The sequence below is a fragment of the Xiphophorus maculatus genome, chromosome 18 (assembly GCF_002775205.1).
Source record: "Xiphophorus maculatus strain JP 163 A chromosome 18, X_maculatus-5.0-male, whole genome shotgun sequence".
In the NCBI taxonomy this organism is placed as follows: Eukaryota; Metazoa; Chordata; class Actinopteri; order Cyprinodontiformes; family Poeciliidae; genus Xiphophorus; species Xiphophorus maculatus.
Window position 1 is genome coordinate 19,075,848 of NC_036460.1, and position 18,661 is coordinate 19,094,508.

The 18,661-nt window shown below is 38.5% G+C and overlaps 1 protein-coding gene across 2 annotated transcripts in view; it reads left to right on the top strand.

Annotated features, from left to right (window-relative positions):
* Positions 1 to 18,661, top strand: part of arhgef17 (Rho guanine nucleotide exchange factor 17) — a 67,735-nt gene that overhangs the window by 34,727 nt on the left and 14,347 nt on the right. The window contains exons 1-3 of one of the 2 annotated variants that reach the window (XM_005809012.3): positions 4,025 to 4,791; positions 13,977 to 14,054; positions 17,599 to 17,781. In XM_005809012.3, coding sequence (XP_005809069.1) covers positions 4,567 to 4,791; positions 13,977 to 14,054; positions 17,599 to 17,781 — 486 coding nt within the window. In that variant the 5' untranslated portion in view covers positions 4,025 to 4,566. Of the gene's footprint in view, positions 1 to 4,024; positions 4,792 to 13,976; positions 14,055 to 17,598; positions 17,782 to 18,661 lie in introns of those variants that run through there. The other variant, XM_023351028.1, reaches the window with a different exon arrangement.

Genomic DNA, 18,661 nt, shown 5'->3' on the forward strand with positions numbered 1-18,661 from the left:
GTATCACTCTAGTCTTGTGCTTTATTAAGACATAATATCAGATGTTCACGTGTTTGGACAGGAGTAAGGGAGCGTCCATGTTCTGTCTGTCTGTGTGTTTGTATATGAGCATCTGAGTCCTGTGGCTAATGCTGTCCTTGTTGAAGCCTCACCTCTCAGGGACAAAAGGCTCTTTTCACCACATCTCTCTCTGCCATACACACACTCTGATGCATGCCATCCCATAAGGGCGTATTTAGAGCGCAGGAAGATCTTATTACCTGTGAATTCTCTGTAATGTGCAGATATAAACTATGGTTTCTATAACTGGGGAAGCTCTGGTTTTATACTAGCCTCCGTCATTTTAATCCAGTTTTCTCACAGTCAGTGATTTGCTGACTTTGGTGTTTTTACATTAACATTGTTTTCAAATGGAAACCTGACAAAATGTTTCCCTTTGGTCTGTGCTGGTTCCTTTTTTACTCTAAGTTACTTTTATCTTTAAGAATACCTTAATTTGTCACACCAGCTGGCTGTCATACTAAAGAATAGAAAACACAGCCAATTAGTAAAGATTTGTTCTTTTTATGAATGCTGCCCTCTTGTGCTTGTGTGTATTTTTCATATTAAGGAACATAGCACACAGAACCTCATCAGCTTTTTAGTGAAATGTCTGATCCCATCTCTGTCTAGGCAGAGATGGGAAAGAAGTTTATTTTCTTTTATATAGAATGAAGAAATCCTTGCTCAAATATTTCTGCTCCCAACATCAACATTGGGAGCAAACGGGGCCACCGACACACCAACACACTCACATGGTTCAAGCCGTAAGCCTGCACAGGTGCAGAATGAAAAATCTGTTTTGATCTGTTTGGACAACCCTCCGTTGACCTCTCCCGAGGTAACACTCAGTGTCTCCCACTCACACACCCACAAATGTGGGACCCGTGTGTGTGCTGACAGGTGCTGCATTTTTGTCACATGCTTATTGATGATTACGACGGCGTTTTATGGGGGTGACGATGACGGGTCAGGGGTTGGGTAGCACTGACTGACGCGATAAGGACACAGATTTCCGAACAGGGTGGAGACAGAGTCTGAGGTCTCTCTGGTGTTTTGTTATTTCTTAGTGCTGCTGATTTTGCTTCTCTGTCTCTACCATACCGTCAACACAGTTTCCTTAATGAATTTTTTTTCTTGTGAATGTGTTAATCTAAAACAAACCGAGTGCCTCTAACTCGTCTGGCTTTTTTATGTTGTTATAACCCCCCCTCCTCACCCTCGTCCTCTAGCATGCACTTGAAAGTAATTGGAACATCCTGTTCGCTTCTTGAAAAGGATGCAGTGATCTTCATTCAGCCATGTAGTTACAGTCTGCGTGAAGGATATGTGTGTGAGAAAGAGAAAGAAAGTGAATACACACCTCAGGGATATCTGGGTCAGCTCGCCACGAGCCCGCAGCACAGACTGTGTTCCCTTTCTTCATCTTAGTTTATCCACACACGTGCTCACATGCATACCTCTTTTCCCCTCCATCCTTTGTGACCCAGCAACTACATTAGTCCTAAGCTAAACAGGAAATGCTGATGAGTTGCTATGGGAACAAGATACCACTGCTGCTGACATGTGACTCAGAGGACACATATGAGGATGTCCTGTTTGTGCAAGTTGGATGCAGCAAAATCTCTTTAAAGATGTTCTAAAATTGTCTTAAAAGTTGCTCATGGTTACTGGACAAAAAAGTATTGAAGTAGACACAAAATAATTTCATTTTACTCCGAGCCAGATGATCCAGCAGCTGTACTTGAAAACACAGGAACATTGTTAACCCAAATTATTGCCCTCACTAATGATGATTTGAAAGAGAGAGTCTTAAAGAGCCAAAATACAAAGTCCACTTGCTCCTTCCGCACCACAAACTTGCATCTTTGAACTTTGTAAAGGTCCAGCTACCTAACATGGCAGGGAGATCCCACTGGAGATGTTTCCAATGGGGCTCAAAGAAGAGAAGCATTTGTTATCTAGGAGATTTTTCCTCAATAAAAAAAAACAAAACATCTAGTCGTGCAGGGGCAACAAATTGCAACTGCCAGTGTCATGTTGCAGCAACCATCTCTACCAAAAAATGGTGATTGGGGATCAACTGACCTCTTAACTGGAAATTGTTGTAGTTTAAAACAGTGGTGTGAAAAAATTGGCTCTTTTAAGGATTATAAACTTCCTTCTATTCCTTCCTTCATAAGCTATTATGCATACTCACTAGCCAAGTCCCATTGAAACATTTGGGGATGGATGTAAATAAAAGAAAAAAACATATTTGTGCTGGTGAACAAATACCCAGCAGACTTAAAAAGTCAAAACTGGCACAGGTAGGATGGTTCACAAAAACTTACATCAGTTCTGGACAAGAGATTATCTTCAAAAATCAATCTTTACCACACAGAGCAGCATTTCTCCATCTCACCTCATGTTGCTCAGACCTTATTTGATATCATCTTAAGACTTCTTATATTTTGCATTGCATAACGTAAACTGAGTTTGTGAAATGTTGTACTTCAGTAAATTCTGGATTATTTTTTTTATAACACTTTATTTTTACACTCTTGCTATAGAGAAAATAAAAGAAGAATCTGACATGAGGAAAGAAAGATTTACGGGTATACTCATATATTCATTGGAAATAATCATACTGGTTACCATTATTTAATGTCATGTGTAGTTTTGTTCAGACAAAACTACACATGCAAGCTGTAAAACTACATGAGCTAAAACTTAACTTTGGGCCAGATTATTAGTACAGAAAAATTGTCACCAGACCTTGAAAGCTGCTCTGATGTTCCTATGGCGACAGGGATTAAAGGCTGTGTTTTCTGTGATGAACTTGACCTTTAAATGTCCCCCAGTGACCTTTTTGTTCAGTCACTGCCTAATCCCAGCTGGAGGAAAGAGTACTTTTTCATGTTAAAGTAGCTTGAAGCACAACAGAAAACTTAGGATTTGCTGTTATTTTTAGGTGACTCCAAACTTAAAGACCAAATGTTTATGAATTCAACTTGTAGTTTTTTGTAGGGCTCTGCAATGTGACCAAATCATGAAATGGCAATGTTTTTGGCTCATTTTGTGATGAATTTGTGGGTTCTAAATCGATATTTTTCTCCCTTCTTTCTCTCTCATCTGTGTTTCCAGCATTGTATAGCTTTTATCATCTCAGACACCATCATCCGTTTTAGGTGTCGGCATCTGAAGTGACCACATTTCATCCAACAGTCTGAAAATTGCATTAGCATCTAAAGTTTTAACTCAAGACACTTGACATATAACACCCAACAAATACTGCATCCCAAATGCCCATACATGGTTATTGTGGGGTGTTATTTATTATTTAGTTTCAAGGTCTTGGTGAGTGAAGCAAATAGCAGACAGGAAACGATACAAAGCATATCTTGTAGCAGTATTGCTGGATTGCAGGGTAGACATAAGCATCAAATATTTTTAAATATAACTTTATCGTAGAATAATCTTATTCTACTTATTTGCCTATGTTTTGTGATATTTGTTTGATATAAATTAAATATGATGAGAAATCATGTATATAGTGTATATAAACCTTTATATAAACCTTTGTCTGATGCTGTAGATGCTGGCTTTAAATTTAAAGCTCTGAAGTTTTTTTGAGTTCAGAGTGACTTGCGTTACTGAAACTGCATGGAAGCAAAAGAAACAGATGTATTATAATGAATCTTTTTTTTTTTGTAAGTTGAAAATTTCATTGAGGTTGAAGAAAAAGATCCCGAGACAATAATATTTTGTGTTTGTGAGCTATCAGGGTATTAGGGAAGGATTTCTCAGGCTTCCCCTCACCTTTCAGTTCTTTATCCCTTTCCTAACTCAGTAGATCCGTTGCGTTTCTGATGATTGGTCGAGTCTGGCTGGTGTGAAGCAGATCTAAGCGCTGCGAGCGTCTGCCCTGCTTGCTGCCTCCTATTATACACACACCCAGAGGGAGGGCTGTGACACACTCGCTTACACCCACACACAGACTCACATGCTGGGCGTCTCAGCCATAACACACCCACACACACACGCAGACAGACACCTCGATGTGCGCTCCGACTCTGCTTACATCACTCATGCAGTAGAAGCAGATCAGACATGCTGAAGTGCGCTCCTTTGCCTGGCATTCGGGATGTGTGTGTGGCACAGGATACATGATTTGACGAGCTGCACGGCTGAGTGTACCTCCTGCAGAACAAACCCATAGTTTGAGGCTCACTGAAGACTCAAGACTTCATTTATGGAAGAGTGGACAGTATATAGAGAAAATGCTTTCCTGAAGGACTGAATTATAAGACTGCAATTGTTTTTGAGAAGAGAAAACCGAAACAGGGCACGGTGAGCTGTAAATACTAGTAGAGGCGTTAGTTCCTTGAACCCTCAGGTGTCTTATTTTTCATTTTACCTTCTTTTCTACACATAATGGCTGTAACTAACTGCATAAACAGTTAGATCAAAACCTCATTGCCTCGAGTTTGTTTTAAAGTCTATGTGCCAAGCAGAGGGTGCGTTCGGGCACACGGAGCGGTCCGTATGCTGCAGATGGTTCGGACCCTAGCCCAGTTCAGCATCGCTCTGGAAGAAATGAACGAGAGCGGGGAGAACACAGGAGATGAAGGAGGTGGTGGAGGAGAAGGTGGTGGAGGAGAAGAAATGGTGGACAGAGATGCAGCGGATCTGTTCAGAAATGGCAGCAGTGGGAGCTCAGGTGGGAGTTTGAATGGAAACGGACTTTGCTCCTGGACCCCTGTTGGAGAGGTAAACCAGATCGCCCATTAGGATTTATTTTTGTTTTATTAATTTTTTTCCTGTCTGTGACATCCTCCTCTGGCTATCTGGGACACCATCACCTGCCTGTCCAGTTCAATTTAGATTGTACTCCATCCGGCATTCTCCTCCCATTAGGTCCCGTTTCTCCTCTCTTTAGCTTTTCTTTTCCTATCGACACTCAATTTCAGTCCCCTTCTTTTCTTTGCATCACTGTCTCGACTGGCTAATGTCTGTCTCTCTTTGGGAGTTCTGTCTCTTTTCCTCATGCCTGTCCTTGATATGATTAGAGCTGAGTAAATGAGATGATAATCTCCAGCACCTAAACACAGAGCCCTCACTCCATAGTCTTACAGTTGGTCTTCCCATGGTGCTTCATAGATGTTTTGAGTTTTTTAGCCAACACTCACACAGGTGGCTTTTTCTTTTTACATCAGGGTTGATTTGTGTGGGAAAAGGAACAAACTACAACACTAGTATAATTATATTCAAGATTTTCTTGTCTTGACCGCGGCTTATTATGCTGCAGTCAGGATGGGAGTGAGATAGAAAAAATACTGTTGCAATATTGTTTGTTTGTTTATTTGCATGAGGTAGCCAAATTACTATGTTAATTGGGGGTTTGCCAACACTTTTAAATGTTGTACTGATTGGTACTGCCTGTGATAAATCCACATTTATCACAATTCTAAATTCTAAATCCACATTTTCCTCATATTTTGTTTCCTCTCAAGAACTCATTAATTCCCTGTGATATATTTCCATTTATAATAATTTTAATCCAACCTTTAAGTTTGTTTAGGGTTAGATGAGAGATCCACTGCTTAAAAAGATAATTAAACAATACAAAAAAAGCATCTATTAATAAGAAGTTGATTAGAAATAATGCTACTTCTAATCAGAAGAAAACATGATGGTGAAATTAAAAGATCACTTCAAACCTAAATCTTCCAACGGTATGAATAGTTTAGGGCTAAACTGTATGTTAATTCAGCTGGTCAAATTTTGTATATCATTTAAACTTGAATGCATGCCAACACATGCTGTCCAAATATTGCAACCAGGCAGTCCTTTGTCATCAATAATATCTGATATTGATAATAATAATAAGTGGGAGTGGATATGTTGCACAGTTTCTGTGTAGCTAAAGATTTCTTATGTAAAAGCAAACTGTCTTTGTTTTGCACAGTTCTTTATATATATATATATATATATATATATATATATATATATATATATATATATATATATATATATATATATATATATATACCGGTATATAACTTTTCACTTATTGAATACCTCTTTCAGCATGTTAATATCCTATTAAATTATCAGAATATTTGCAGCGTAATTAAGGAGAATTAATGTACAAAAGAGTCGGGTGTAAATTTTGAATAAGAGTGGCAAAATCTGAGGCATGCTTTTTAAGATAACCTTAAAAAACCCAGCATTTAAACGCTTCATCCATAAAACATGAAACATTTTGTGTAAAGACTGAAAGATGAGTTCATAATTTTGTCATAAGTGATATGACAGTTCAGAACATTATGTTCAATTTATTTTATTTTGCTATAGTTAATTAAGATCTTAGGGGATACAAAGTTGTTGCAGGATTTATGGTGAGCTTGAGCTGATTTGTAGTTTGTGTTTATATTAGTGTTGATCGGTACAAGTAGGAGGTACATACATTTTACCAGCTTAAATCTCCAAGTCAGAAACTGAAGATGGAGTTATAGATTAGCATTCTAACTTTTAGTTGCTTCCACCTTTGATAGTCCAGGTCTGAGTTTTTCAGAGGCAGAGCGGTGCTACATGGTAAATGGTCTTTACTGGTATAGCATTTTTAACAGAGAGAAACAGAGAAAGCTGTGGTTGAAGTGTTTCACGTTGAACTAAGAGGCTGCCTGTTGCTGCTTTCGCCAAGCTGTTGCCAAGGGATACAGTAGCCAAGAAGGGGAGGATAAAGGAGAGGCCGAAGGCGGAGGTGGGAGATGTGTGACGAGAACAGTGACAGGAGGACGGAGTCTTGTTTTAATCACTAAAGCTTTTGGTAAAATAACTTTAGTCAGAGTCTGTATTCCTAAAAGGATTCTTCAGTCAGTTCCTCCCGCTTTCATGTGAGGTTTGTCGATTATATGGAGTGTTTGCAGTGCGATCCTCTGCCACAATGGTGTTTTTGGTCCTGGGTCTAGAGATGTACAGCAGAACAGTCACCAAATATTTAGCATCTTCATTTGTATCATTATGTGGGTGTCTGACAGAATCAAACTTGCTCTCCCATGTGCATTAGGACCATATCGCCACTGAAGACTGTGGGCAGTGTGGATGCAGGAACTGATTGATTTGTTGAAAGACTATATTGCATTTAAGTTGTAAAATTGCAAAAGGATTAAACACATACTCTTCTCTTACAGAGATTTTTACAGGAAAAGAGCAGAAAAAAGCTTATTGCAAAGCGACTCATAATAGTGCTTTTGGATATTTTGTCAAGAATTACTTAAAGGGGAACCATATATTTTCTGGATGGTAATTCTTATTTTATAAACACAGACATGGAACCCTCCTCTCCTGTATTATACCATTAGACATAGTTTGGTGACTTTTATGCTGTATGACTGTCACCGATTTGAGCTCTGTCACCCAAAATCGGTTAGGTGCTTGAACACCTGCTCCTCTGTTTAAGTATTTTATTGAGTTTGGAAACTAAGAGACAGACAAATGAAACAAATTTTAATTATAACCTTGTATGTTTTCATCTGGTTTTGGAGAGATAAAATGCAGTTGGGATTTGATGAGAGACAACTGGTTACAGTTGCTCACAAAAATGTCCAAGGAGCTTCAGGGCTATTATGTTTTAGTATACCTGTTCATTTATTATACAAGGGAATCTAGTGGGGAAGAAAGGATTTTATTTTTGGTAAAAGAAAAGCCCATTCAGTTTTGAGAAGTGTTTTTTTTATTTTTATTTTGTCTTATGCAGATTATTGCAAACCATCAACATTTTAGGAAAGACCAGGTGATGGTGGCTTTGTCACTCATGATGTTTGGCTGAGTAGAAGGGAGGCACACCTCTGCATGTATTTCAAGAAAACACCTCAAATACACTCCTTTCCTATTTGGCATCATGGAAAACTCAAAAGAAATCAGCCAAGATATCAGGAAGAAAATGGTGGACCTCCTCAAGTCTAGTTCATCCTTATATCCAGGTTCTTGAAGAGTGAAAGTGCCACTCGACCCTGTTCAAATAATATTCAAATACCAACAATTAAACAGTTTTATTAAACAAAGATTATTCAGAGACGAACCCATTTTGGTGCCAAATATGCGTATCCATCCCAGAGCAAATTACAAATATTCTAGGAAGATGTTGATTGATTCTGGTAAGACAAGAGTGTGTCATTATGCACAGTAAAACAAGTCCTGTTCAACATGGGCTGAGCGACCACTCATAAAGGAAGAAGCGGTTGCTTTAAAAGTAAGATAAAGGGCCAGATTTCAGTTTACAAATGAACATGGGGGGTCGTGATTGACAACAGACTGCTCGTCATTGCTGCATTTACACAAATCCATATAAATACATTTTGAACAAATGTAATGTAACTGGAGTCTTTTGACTTGGCAAAGCATACAAATGCAGGTAATTTACAATGTGAGAAGGCCGTGGAAGGATCTGCAAAATATTAAATCCAAGTCATGCAATTTGAAGGGAAATTATACCAAACACTAAAGAACTGTATGGTAACTTTTGAGTTTGAAGTAAAATTATAAAGTAACAGTGAAAGTTTAGTCTGATTTATTGTCAGGCAGCAAAAAAAGGTCAAAAGTCTTTTTGTAATGCGCATGTGGATTTCTGGTTTAATTTGTAAAAGCTGTCACAGATTATTTTCCTATGTTTGTCATGCAGTGTTCCTACGGTCTCTTTTGCCAGGAATATTTGTGATAATTTCTTCTTTTTTTTTGACCGCTGTGTCCACATTATCACTAAAGCTCATAAGAGGACATGTGTAACCTTAGGAGAACATGATGTTCTAATACACACACACACACACACACACACACATGCAGACTGCTGAATAAGCTTGATGTTAGACACTGTGAACGTATTGGAGGAAAGAAAAATCCAACCTGCAATGTTTTATGGCTTTACGTGTGGATGTGAATCCCCTCTCAAACAGACTGTGATGTACGGACTTGTCTGGCCAAAATGATTACCCCTCCTCTGTTTGTGGGGCGATTGAATTACACAAACAGACTCCATCTTTAAAACCACATCATTCCTGAGATATGCGGTGCTGGCATAATGAATGCTCTCCGATTTCATTTTTAAAATGAAGATGACTCATTAGTTCTGTTGGGTGTGTTTAATTTAGATGAGGCTGATTTAGTCACACGTATCCATTTTTCTCTTTGAGGTAATATTTTTAAATATGTATTTGTGTCAGGCATTCAGGAGAAGATAAAATTGCCTAAAATTGAATAAAAATAGGACTATGACTGTGTAAATCAACCTGACACTGGTGGGCATAAAAGTAATCCTAGTTCTTTTGAATTCAGTAAGTAACTCCAAATTTCAGTGTCAAAAAAACCAAAAAGCCTTTATATTTTACTAATTGTGTTTTTTTTTTGTTTTTTTTTAGCTTGGTGAGATGTGAAGTGCAAACAGTGTAAAGCAGCTCCACTTAATATTGGGTGGAGAAAACTTACAAAGTGAGGTTTTATTTTTCATGCTTCAGAAACTTTGCTTTGAATGTTCTATTAGTCAATGTCAATTTAATTACAGCTGCTTGGAAAAGTGTGTCAGATGTTTCAATTCTCGACATTACAGAAAGAGAAAAATACATTTGTTGGAGGCTTTGCCACAGAAGGTTCTGATTGGATCCTTATATGTGTTTCCATGGCTGATGGATCAGTGGTGTTCTAATGGATCCTGTTTTTTTTATTAAGTAAGTTTGGTCTCATTTAAAAAAAAAAAAAAAAACATTGTTGGGGATGAGTGTCAGTTGAAACTAGAAGAACAAAAGATACAGATTTTATAAGCTTGATTATACTTTTATCTCCTGTTTAATAACTGGCTTCATTTCTTTTTAAGTATGCGCTATTCACACATGCGCTGCAGTTTATAGGTGTAATAATCAGGTCTGATTGTTCCCTTTCTGACAGCTTCACAGAGGATCTTATCTTGTTTTTTGTGCTTACAATAAGAACAGAGTAAAGCTCAAATGAATCAGTGTTGAATATAAATTTTAAAATATTTCAAAATGTAATCATGTTCATCCAATTATATTGTCTATCACAAATATTCTCTCTTGTCTCTTTGTATTGAGCTATTTTTTTTTTCTATACCTCCTTAGCTTCGTGAGCTGAGCATTGATTGTCTTACTGTAGTGGTTCCAGTGTTTTGTGCTGAAGTTTGACAGAAACCGGACTAAGCGTAGGCTGACTTTCGTCCCAAACTACTGTCAACTTCACAGCGAATCACTTGCCGTCCCATGATTGTTCAACCTCTCAGCTGGGGCTGCTATGGTAACCTGGCTCATGAAATGAAAGTGACATTCCTAGCATTATTTCTCCATGTTCTGATATGTGTGCGTGTGTGTGTGTAATCTAATAAAGACAACCAAGGGAAAATAGAACAACATTCCTGTCTTTAGGGAAGTTCCCCTCTTTTTTTTTCTTCATAGCTAAACGTATCTTACTGTATCACTCGTCTTCCTGTCCGGTCATTCAGAGAACATTATCATCTCAGCACATCTTACAAAAGATCTGCAAATCCTACAGCAGGACGTGCAAATTCCTCATATATTCTGACTCTGAATAAACAGCAACCAATCTAAGTTGTTGATTTTAGTTTAGCTTCCATGAGGAAAACAAGATTTGCAATTATTATTGTAATCATTGTAAACAAGGCTTAATTCAAATTAGAAATTCACACAGAGGCAGCTGTGGTCCTGCACGGAGTGTATTTTATGCGTTTGCATTTTGTATGCGTGTTTGCCGTTGTTATGTTTAATAAGTTTAAGAAGACAGTTTGATACTCCGTGACATGGGTTTGTCCTCTGAAGCAAAGCTGCTTTTGTTACCATGTGATGTTCTTTTTTTTTATGAGGTGCTGTGTTTTTATACTTGATCTAACAGGGAGCACATTGACTGACAAGTTCCACAGTTTCCTCTCCAGTCCACACATTATTTTCCCAGAAGTCTTGGGGATCATCAGAGTGCTTAAAGTATTTACTCAGGCTGAAACATTTTAAGAGTGCCAGGAAAGAAAGGAAAAAATAAAACAAGATGTCTGTGATGGGGAAAATCCTTCTTTACCACACTTTGAGTGATTGTTACAGATTGAGTAACAGGAACCGTCACAAAGTAACGAAGACGTCTTAATCTTTAGTCCTGCTGCATAATATAAGAAGGTATTGGAGCACAAAGCATTCAGAATAACTCCCCACCTTCAGGGTAATTATGGAAAATAAAGAGATGATGATTACTCTGTATTGTGTGCTTCACCCTGTAGCCTTGTTTAGTCCTGCTGTTATTTCCTTCACTGTATGTTTGTTTTCATATCAGCAGACTGAAATGGCAACATTTAGGTAAATAGAAATTAACCTGACAAAGGAGACAGTTGAGTACAACTCTTTCAGCAAAAAGTGTTAAGTACTTTCTTCCGTATGGTACAAAGTAATTTTCTCACTCACTACCCCCGCACCCACAACGATACACATTCCTCCCATCCAAACACCACCTTTCAGCCTCACTTGGAACCCCTCAGTGCCCCTGGGACCTCTTCAAATGCCAAACACTAAACATACCCTTTCTGGGAAGTTATTGTTAAGGTTATTTATAGGGCAAAGAGCTGCTGGCAGAGCAGAGCAGGCGAAGAGGGGAAAAAAAGTCCTCCTCAGTGTATTTTTATGCAACCTCTCCTTCTGAGACGGGGAGAGGGAGAAAGAGCCACTGTGGTTGGACAAGCACCACACGGTTCTGCCTGTGGCTTCCTCTGATATTTATCTCCTGTTTGGTACCAGAATATTTTGGAACCTCCCCTGAGATCCACCCAGATTATTCATCTCACATGTTCCTCATATCCCTCAACCTCCCAACCCCCACACTCCTACCCCTTCACACCCCCACACGCCCACCCACACCCACCCACGCACACGCCCATGCCCTCTTCACTTGTCGTTGCATGTTGTAGTCAAATAGCCACAAAATTAAATGGTACAAATAACACAATTATATTCATCAAAGCAGATTATTGGCAGATTAGATTATTTACATGTTATCTGTGATTGAGAAACACAAGTACACAGTTCCTTTTAGTCTTCCTTTAGTTTTGGTCATTGCCTTTCTACGCAATTTTGTTTCATTCTCATCTCTCTTCATCGCTCCATCTGGGATTTCTGCCTTTGAGCTGGATTTCTTCAATTGAATTTCAACCAGGCCAATTAGCGAACAGAAGGAGTTGTGCATGATTGATGTCAATTTTCTGCACTGTTTTTGAATTGTAGTCTGCCTATATTGGGTTGATGTTTGGGAATAGCAGCGAAGGAAGTGAACAAAGCCTTTCATTCTGTACTGGCCACGCTTCCAAATATTGAGCAATTGAAATCGCAGCAAGAGGAGCGTGTAAGACATATTATTGCCTGGCAAAGATGACGTAGCCTTACTCCCTACGGTGTTGTTCACAATGCACACATTTTCCGTTAAACTTCATTGAGCTTAAATGGGCCTGGTTTGTTATCAAGTTTTGACAGTCTAGGTAATCAAATCTGACCACATTATCCTTCCTGTGTCTTTAAGTAGGTATCTGCAAGTCTTCTGGGGCAAGACTCTACCACTAACTTTGCACATTTAGCGACTGCAATTTCTGGCCGGCTTTTGCAAAATAGCTCAAATTTATTCAGAACCAAAAACATTAGCTAACAACACTTTCTTAAGTCTTGCTACACTTTCCCTAACAGATATTGGTCTGGACTTAAAGCTTTGATATGAACCATTTCTTTGTTGCTCTGGTTGTAAGTCCAAAAGGAGTCTCAGTCTCTGCCTCAGCTTTAAGTATACCATGTTTTCTTATTGAATTTCCATGTGTTTAATAATATCCATATTAAAATCAACTCTGACCAAGTTCCTACTTCTTGCTGGCCAGAAGTATTCCTCCAGCATGATGCTACCACTATCATGTTTCTCAGTGGGATAGTGTTCAGGCATATGTTCATTTATAGTTATGTCACACACAGCATTTTTAAGGTCTTAGTTGACTTGTAATACAAAATAAAACATTAGAATTATTTTTCAGCAGGACTCTTATATTCAGTTACAATTAAAAATGGATAGAAATTGATGGGATGAGAATCTCACAATATGGCCAAGTAGGAAAACAATTGAAATGTAACAGCATTTTGAATGAAGTATATTTTAAATACAATATGCAAAATTAACAGGGAAGGTATATTGTCATCTTGATTCTTGCTCTGTGGAAGAATTTCCTGCATTTCTTTTTCTTGTCCTTGCACTTTCCATTCTTTTTGTTCTTATTTCCTTCCTGATGTCTGTATGTTGGAGAGCAGGTTGTTAGCTCACATCCACATGTCGTCTTGAGTCGCGGCAAGAGCGTTTAGCTGAGTCAGGCTTTCTTGTGGGCATTTTATGGCTTCTGTCACCTCTAATCTGGAGAGTTTTTTTGTGCTTGCTGTGCATCTGTATTCTTGCTATAACTTTTTACCCATGAAGTCTACAAGAAATAGCAAACTGTTCATCTTATATATCATCTTATATATTTCTAGCAGGATGAAGATTAATTTGCCTAAGTTACAAAAGCAAAACTTTATTTTATTCAGCCTTTTTGATTTCTGCATTGACAGCTCACACCAAAAGAATCGAGAATCGAGTCCAGTGATGCATATGGCTGATGTGGTGTTTGAATATTTGGGCATCTAAAAGCACTCACATTTTTAAGTTATATTTTACAGATTTACTAGTTTTTGCATATTAAGGAATATTTTAACATCAGTTTCTTATGAGCTGGAAAATGTGTCGACATGCCACTGTTTGTGTTCCCTCGGGTTTGTATTCTAAATTGATGGTTACAGTTACATAAATCAGCATTGATTGTGTTTGTAAGAAATGAATGCAGTGACTAATCTTCATTTATTCACCTTGTCTTTTTGTCTTTGTAGGACATGAGAAAGCATGTAATGATGACCCTCCTGGACACAGAGCAGTCATATGTTGAGTCTCTACGCACTCTTATTCAGGTGACACACTCAAACACTCATCTGCTGATGTTTCTCGGCTCATAAGCGAGCATTGTTCTCAGACGCACATTATCTGTACACACAGAAGGCAAAAACTACCAACCTGCTTGTAAACTGAGGCTGAGGCAATGAATAACAAATGTAGGTAGCAAAGGTGTTATGTAATCCACTTACTGTCATTCATTGGGCCAGGATTATCTGCTAACCTTATCACAACTCCCTGTCATCAGCAGTATCTGCACACACACACACACACCCACGCACACGCCCATCCACGCACACACAGTAGAACGTCTGGAAAACCAGAGAAGTAAAATCATAACAGCCTTTTAAATTTAAAACACACTTTCAGTAATATTCTAATTTATTAATGTGATATGTACACTGCCTTCTGTACATACTAAACCTGATTTCCCAAAAACTGATGAAAGTGCTGATACTATTTAATCAATTTGAGCAATGCTGAAATCGACTCTGAATGCACAGAAACATCACAGACACACGCAAATCCACTCTCCTTATGCATCTCATACCTGTCTGTGCTTTACCACGTAACTAACCTTTACCCCAAATCTTCAGCAGTATGATCTGTCTGTCCCTGGAACACAGTTACACACACAGATTCAAGTATAAACCTCGATCACTTGGTTGAGCAGCCCATCGCTGTTTGTTGTATATGTTTGTTTAAGCACCCTGCAGTGTGTGTGAGAATTGTTTTTGTAGGGACATGTTACATCCCACATGCACGCTGACCGCGCTCTTCTTGCTCATGTACTTCTGAGTTTGTGTGTGACCACAAAATGAATAATCCTCAGCTGTGTTCCCATGACGACACTGGGAAAAAGATGCGTTACCACGGAGACTGCAGAGTGCAGATCCTTGAGGGAGGGTTTCTGATGTGCTCCAGCTTAGACCGCTCTGCCGGTCTAAGCTGGAGCACTGCCGCCCAAGACTCAAATCGACTCAAATTTCTTTATTTGGGACGTTTTGGAAAACTTTTTGCATATTTAGTTTGAGTAATGTGGAAAGCCACGATTGGTCAGATGTCTGCTCTGACATAATCTGTAACCAGGTGCATTCATTAAAGCTGCTCCTCTTAAAGTGTAACTAACTCCCAAATGAAATGCATTAAGCAGTACTTTTGGAGGTGTAAATGAATGCTGGAGAGCACATGGATTAATAAGTGAATTACGTTTATTTTTCAGCACAAATTTTCTTTTTGTGATCTCTGAAAAATTGTTTTTGCGTAAAAATTTTGCTCACATACTTATTAACTACTTTGTTCAACATTATCATCTATTATGATGGAAGGTTGCAGATTGATAATTAGTTACAACTGGCACTTGAACGTTTCTTGAGAATTATGCCATCTGTATAAGAAAAATGTTGATTCAAATATGAAAAATAATCAAATGGTGAAGCAAACTTCACAATTTAAGTTTTATTAAACAGTTAAAGATACACATGCTCTAAACCTATCTTACATAAGATTATATAATTCACAACATGATTCTCTCCGGGTGCTCCGGCTTCCTCCCGCAGTCCAAAAACATGACTGTCAGGTTAATTGGTCTCTCTTCTCCCTAGGTGTGAGTGTGTTTGTATTTTTTTTTCATTATAGTGTCTGGAGATTGAAAAAATAATGAGATCTTATGTTACACACAATAAAAGCACAAGCTGAATCAGTGCTGCATTGAAAGAATCTCAGTCCTGTCTACATTTGAAATGGAGTAAACTGCAGATTGTCTTGGTCATAAGTTATGAGGCCCAGTTTCTGTTTGTGGTGCCTGGAGGTAAAATCCGGCTGAGTCCACTTCCGCTTTAGTTGAATTTCCTAAATTCTCTCATGTTTACTGGTTCACAGCATTTGTCTCACTTCTGGAGTTATGGTGTCTGACTCAGTTACCAGTTTGACCCCACAATCAATAACAGTGGGAGACAAAAAAAGGCAACAATATTAAAAGGAATTCAGATAAAATTCAGGATAGTTCAGTTGTGGAGGGGTTCTCTCAGTCCACACTTTAGACTCAAATGATTAGCAGTTCTGACAACAGAAATCAGAACTATGCATCGTGTGGCTGTTCAAACCTTCATTGATGAAAACAAAATAAAACCCAATATTTAATACAGTAAACCTTTTCTACTGTAATCCATTTGAGTCAGTAAAACTCCAATAATCTTAATGTGAATTCTGCATCTTTGTTCAAATCGAATCATTCAGATTGAGTGAAGATCATACTGATGTGAAGAAATAGAGACATGAATCAGTTTATGTGTGGATGGGGGCTCACCGTAACATTCCCCTGGTTTAACAAACAGCAGATTTAGCTCATTGATCTGTTAAAACCAAATGAAAGCACCCTGTGGCTTATGCTCAGCGCTGCTGTGTTGGAAGAATGGTGATGGGAAATAGAAAAACTGATCCCAGAAAACAAAACAATGGAGATCATAACAGAGGTACAAACATTGTTTATTTGGGATCTTGCAGATCCTGCTGTGCTGATGTTCTAACTCTGAGCTGAGTTGGTGTTTATTGCTGCCTCTGACCAGACATTTTGGTGAACCTTTAGCTACGTGTCATGACACCTGTCATCACATGAGAATCCCACTCAATGAGCTCCAGCAACAATGCTTTGCAATGGGGTATAAATTTCATACCCAGGACGTTTTCTACATTTTATGACATTAGCCACAAAATGTGATTTTGGAGGACTTTGTAAGAGGGAGTAATATAAAGTAGCACATAACTGAGAAGCAGGATACATGGTTTTTGTTTTTGTGACTATAAAATGGAAACATGCGACATGTATTTGCATTCAGGCCTCCTTTTACTCTCACACTCTTAAATAAAATGCACTGCAGCCAATTGCTTTTAAAAATCACCTTACTGGTAAGTACAGTGTACCTGTGTTTATTTTGATCTCTATAAAACAGTGGTTCTCTAGTATCTTTCCTGAATGGTACACAAAATAAAGCTTAGTGCATGCTAATCCTGCAGAGGAACGCAGACATTAAGAATATGTTCAAACTTCTGGCAAAAGTGGCCTAAATCCGCCAATTTTCCCCATCTTACTCATTTCTTTTTTTTTTCTTTTTTGTTGTGACTGTCCTTATGGGACGTGGAGGATTTTTTAAATTCTTTTGCATTCCCTCACAATACTTTTACGTTCCCTCGCAATAATTTATTGATCAGTTAATGTGGCTTAATTGAATACCTTAAACCTTTCTTACCGTGGCCATCGTATTTTCTGCTTTAATATTAGGTTATTGGAAGGTTTTTCCATGTTAATATCTTGTTGTGAAATATCTGAAGTTTTATATCTTTTTCTTTAGAAAAAACACCACAAACTCATGATATAAACAGGAACGTTCTGTAAGTAGGAAAGAAAGAAAAACAAATACATTCAAACAATTTTTTAAAAAATCAGACCTTGGTCACTTTCATATAAGTTGGAAATTGGATCCATATCAAATCTTTATTAAAGCTGCCTCCTCAATTTATCTAAAACTGTTCAGTTGTTGAGTTGTCATTTTCTTCCTTCAGGGCTACATGCGTCCTCTGAAACAACCAGACGGCAGCTCCATTGTGGACCCCCTGCTGGTGGACGAGATGTTTTATCAGATCCCAGAGATCCTGGAGCATCACGAACAGTTCTTGGAGCAGGTTGCAGGCTGTGTTAGCCAATGGCACGACAGGCAGACGGTTGGACACCTCCTCATCCATTCAGTACGTGGAACTAAAAGTTATGGGTTATGGGTATTAACAGATGTTCTAAAATTCCCAGTTTTAAGCATGAATGAGCTGACTGATGATCAGTGTTTCCTGTGCCTTACCCACATTGCAAGTGGCCTGCTGATGCAGCCAAAGGCATCTTTATCTGTGCAAGGAATTGATTCCCTCTGATTAGCTGTCAGAACCTTGTGGATGTGAGGATTATTCCCTTGCAGGAATTCTGCCAATCCCATTCTGCAGTAAGACTGCTCACATTATCATGTTGCCTCCTGCAAAACTTCACTTTTGGTGTTTTACTGGTGATATACATAACCAACCTTCCTTCAAACATAGTGTGAGCAATGGCATCCAAGTTGCTCAGCTATGATCTCATCTGTCAGCAGCATAGTGTCCCAGCATTTCTATAGCTTGTCCAAATCTTTTGCAGAAATGCTTAAACAATCATCAGCTGGCTTTTCCTTCAGCAGTAAAGTCTTGCTGTGTACGTGCTCTCTCTGCTTCTTGACAGTTGAACAAATGTTTTGATCATTGCTTTGATTCCTCTATCAGAAATATTATGGCACCTGACCGTTCATGATCATTTAAGACCTTCCCACCTCCAGATTATGGTCCCACAGCACTGAGAAGTTTAGAAATGCAGCTGTAAGCAATGCCATTTGCAATAGTAAGATTTGCTTTTTTTGTGGAGGGATCTTTGCTTTTGCTATTCACACTACTCTGTGCCATACTTTGGGACTGTATATTTATTTAATTTCTGCAATTATATTTAGTACCTATTTCCTTTATCATTCCAGTTGTTTACCTACAACTTCAGCTGTGAACATATTTGCCCTCACTTCTTTGTGAATTGCTTGGGTTATGGCCCACATCTGAT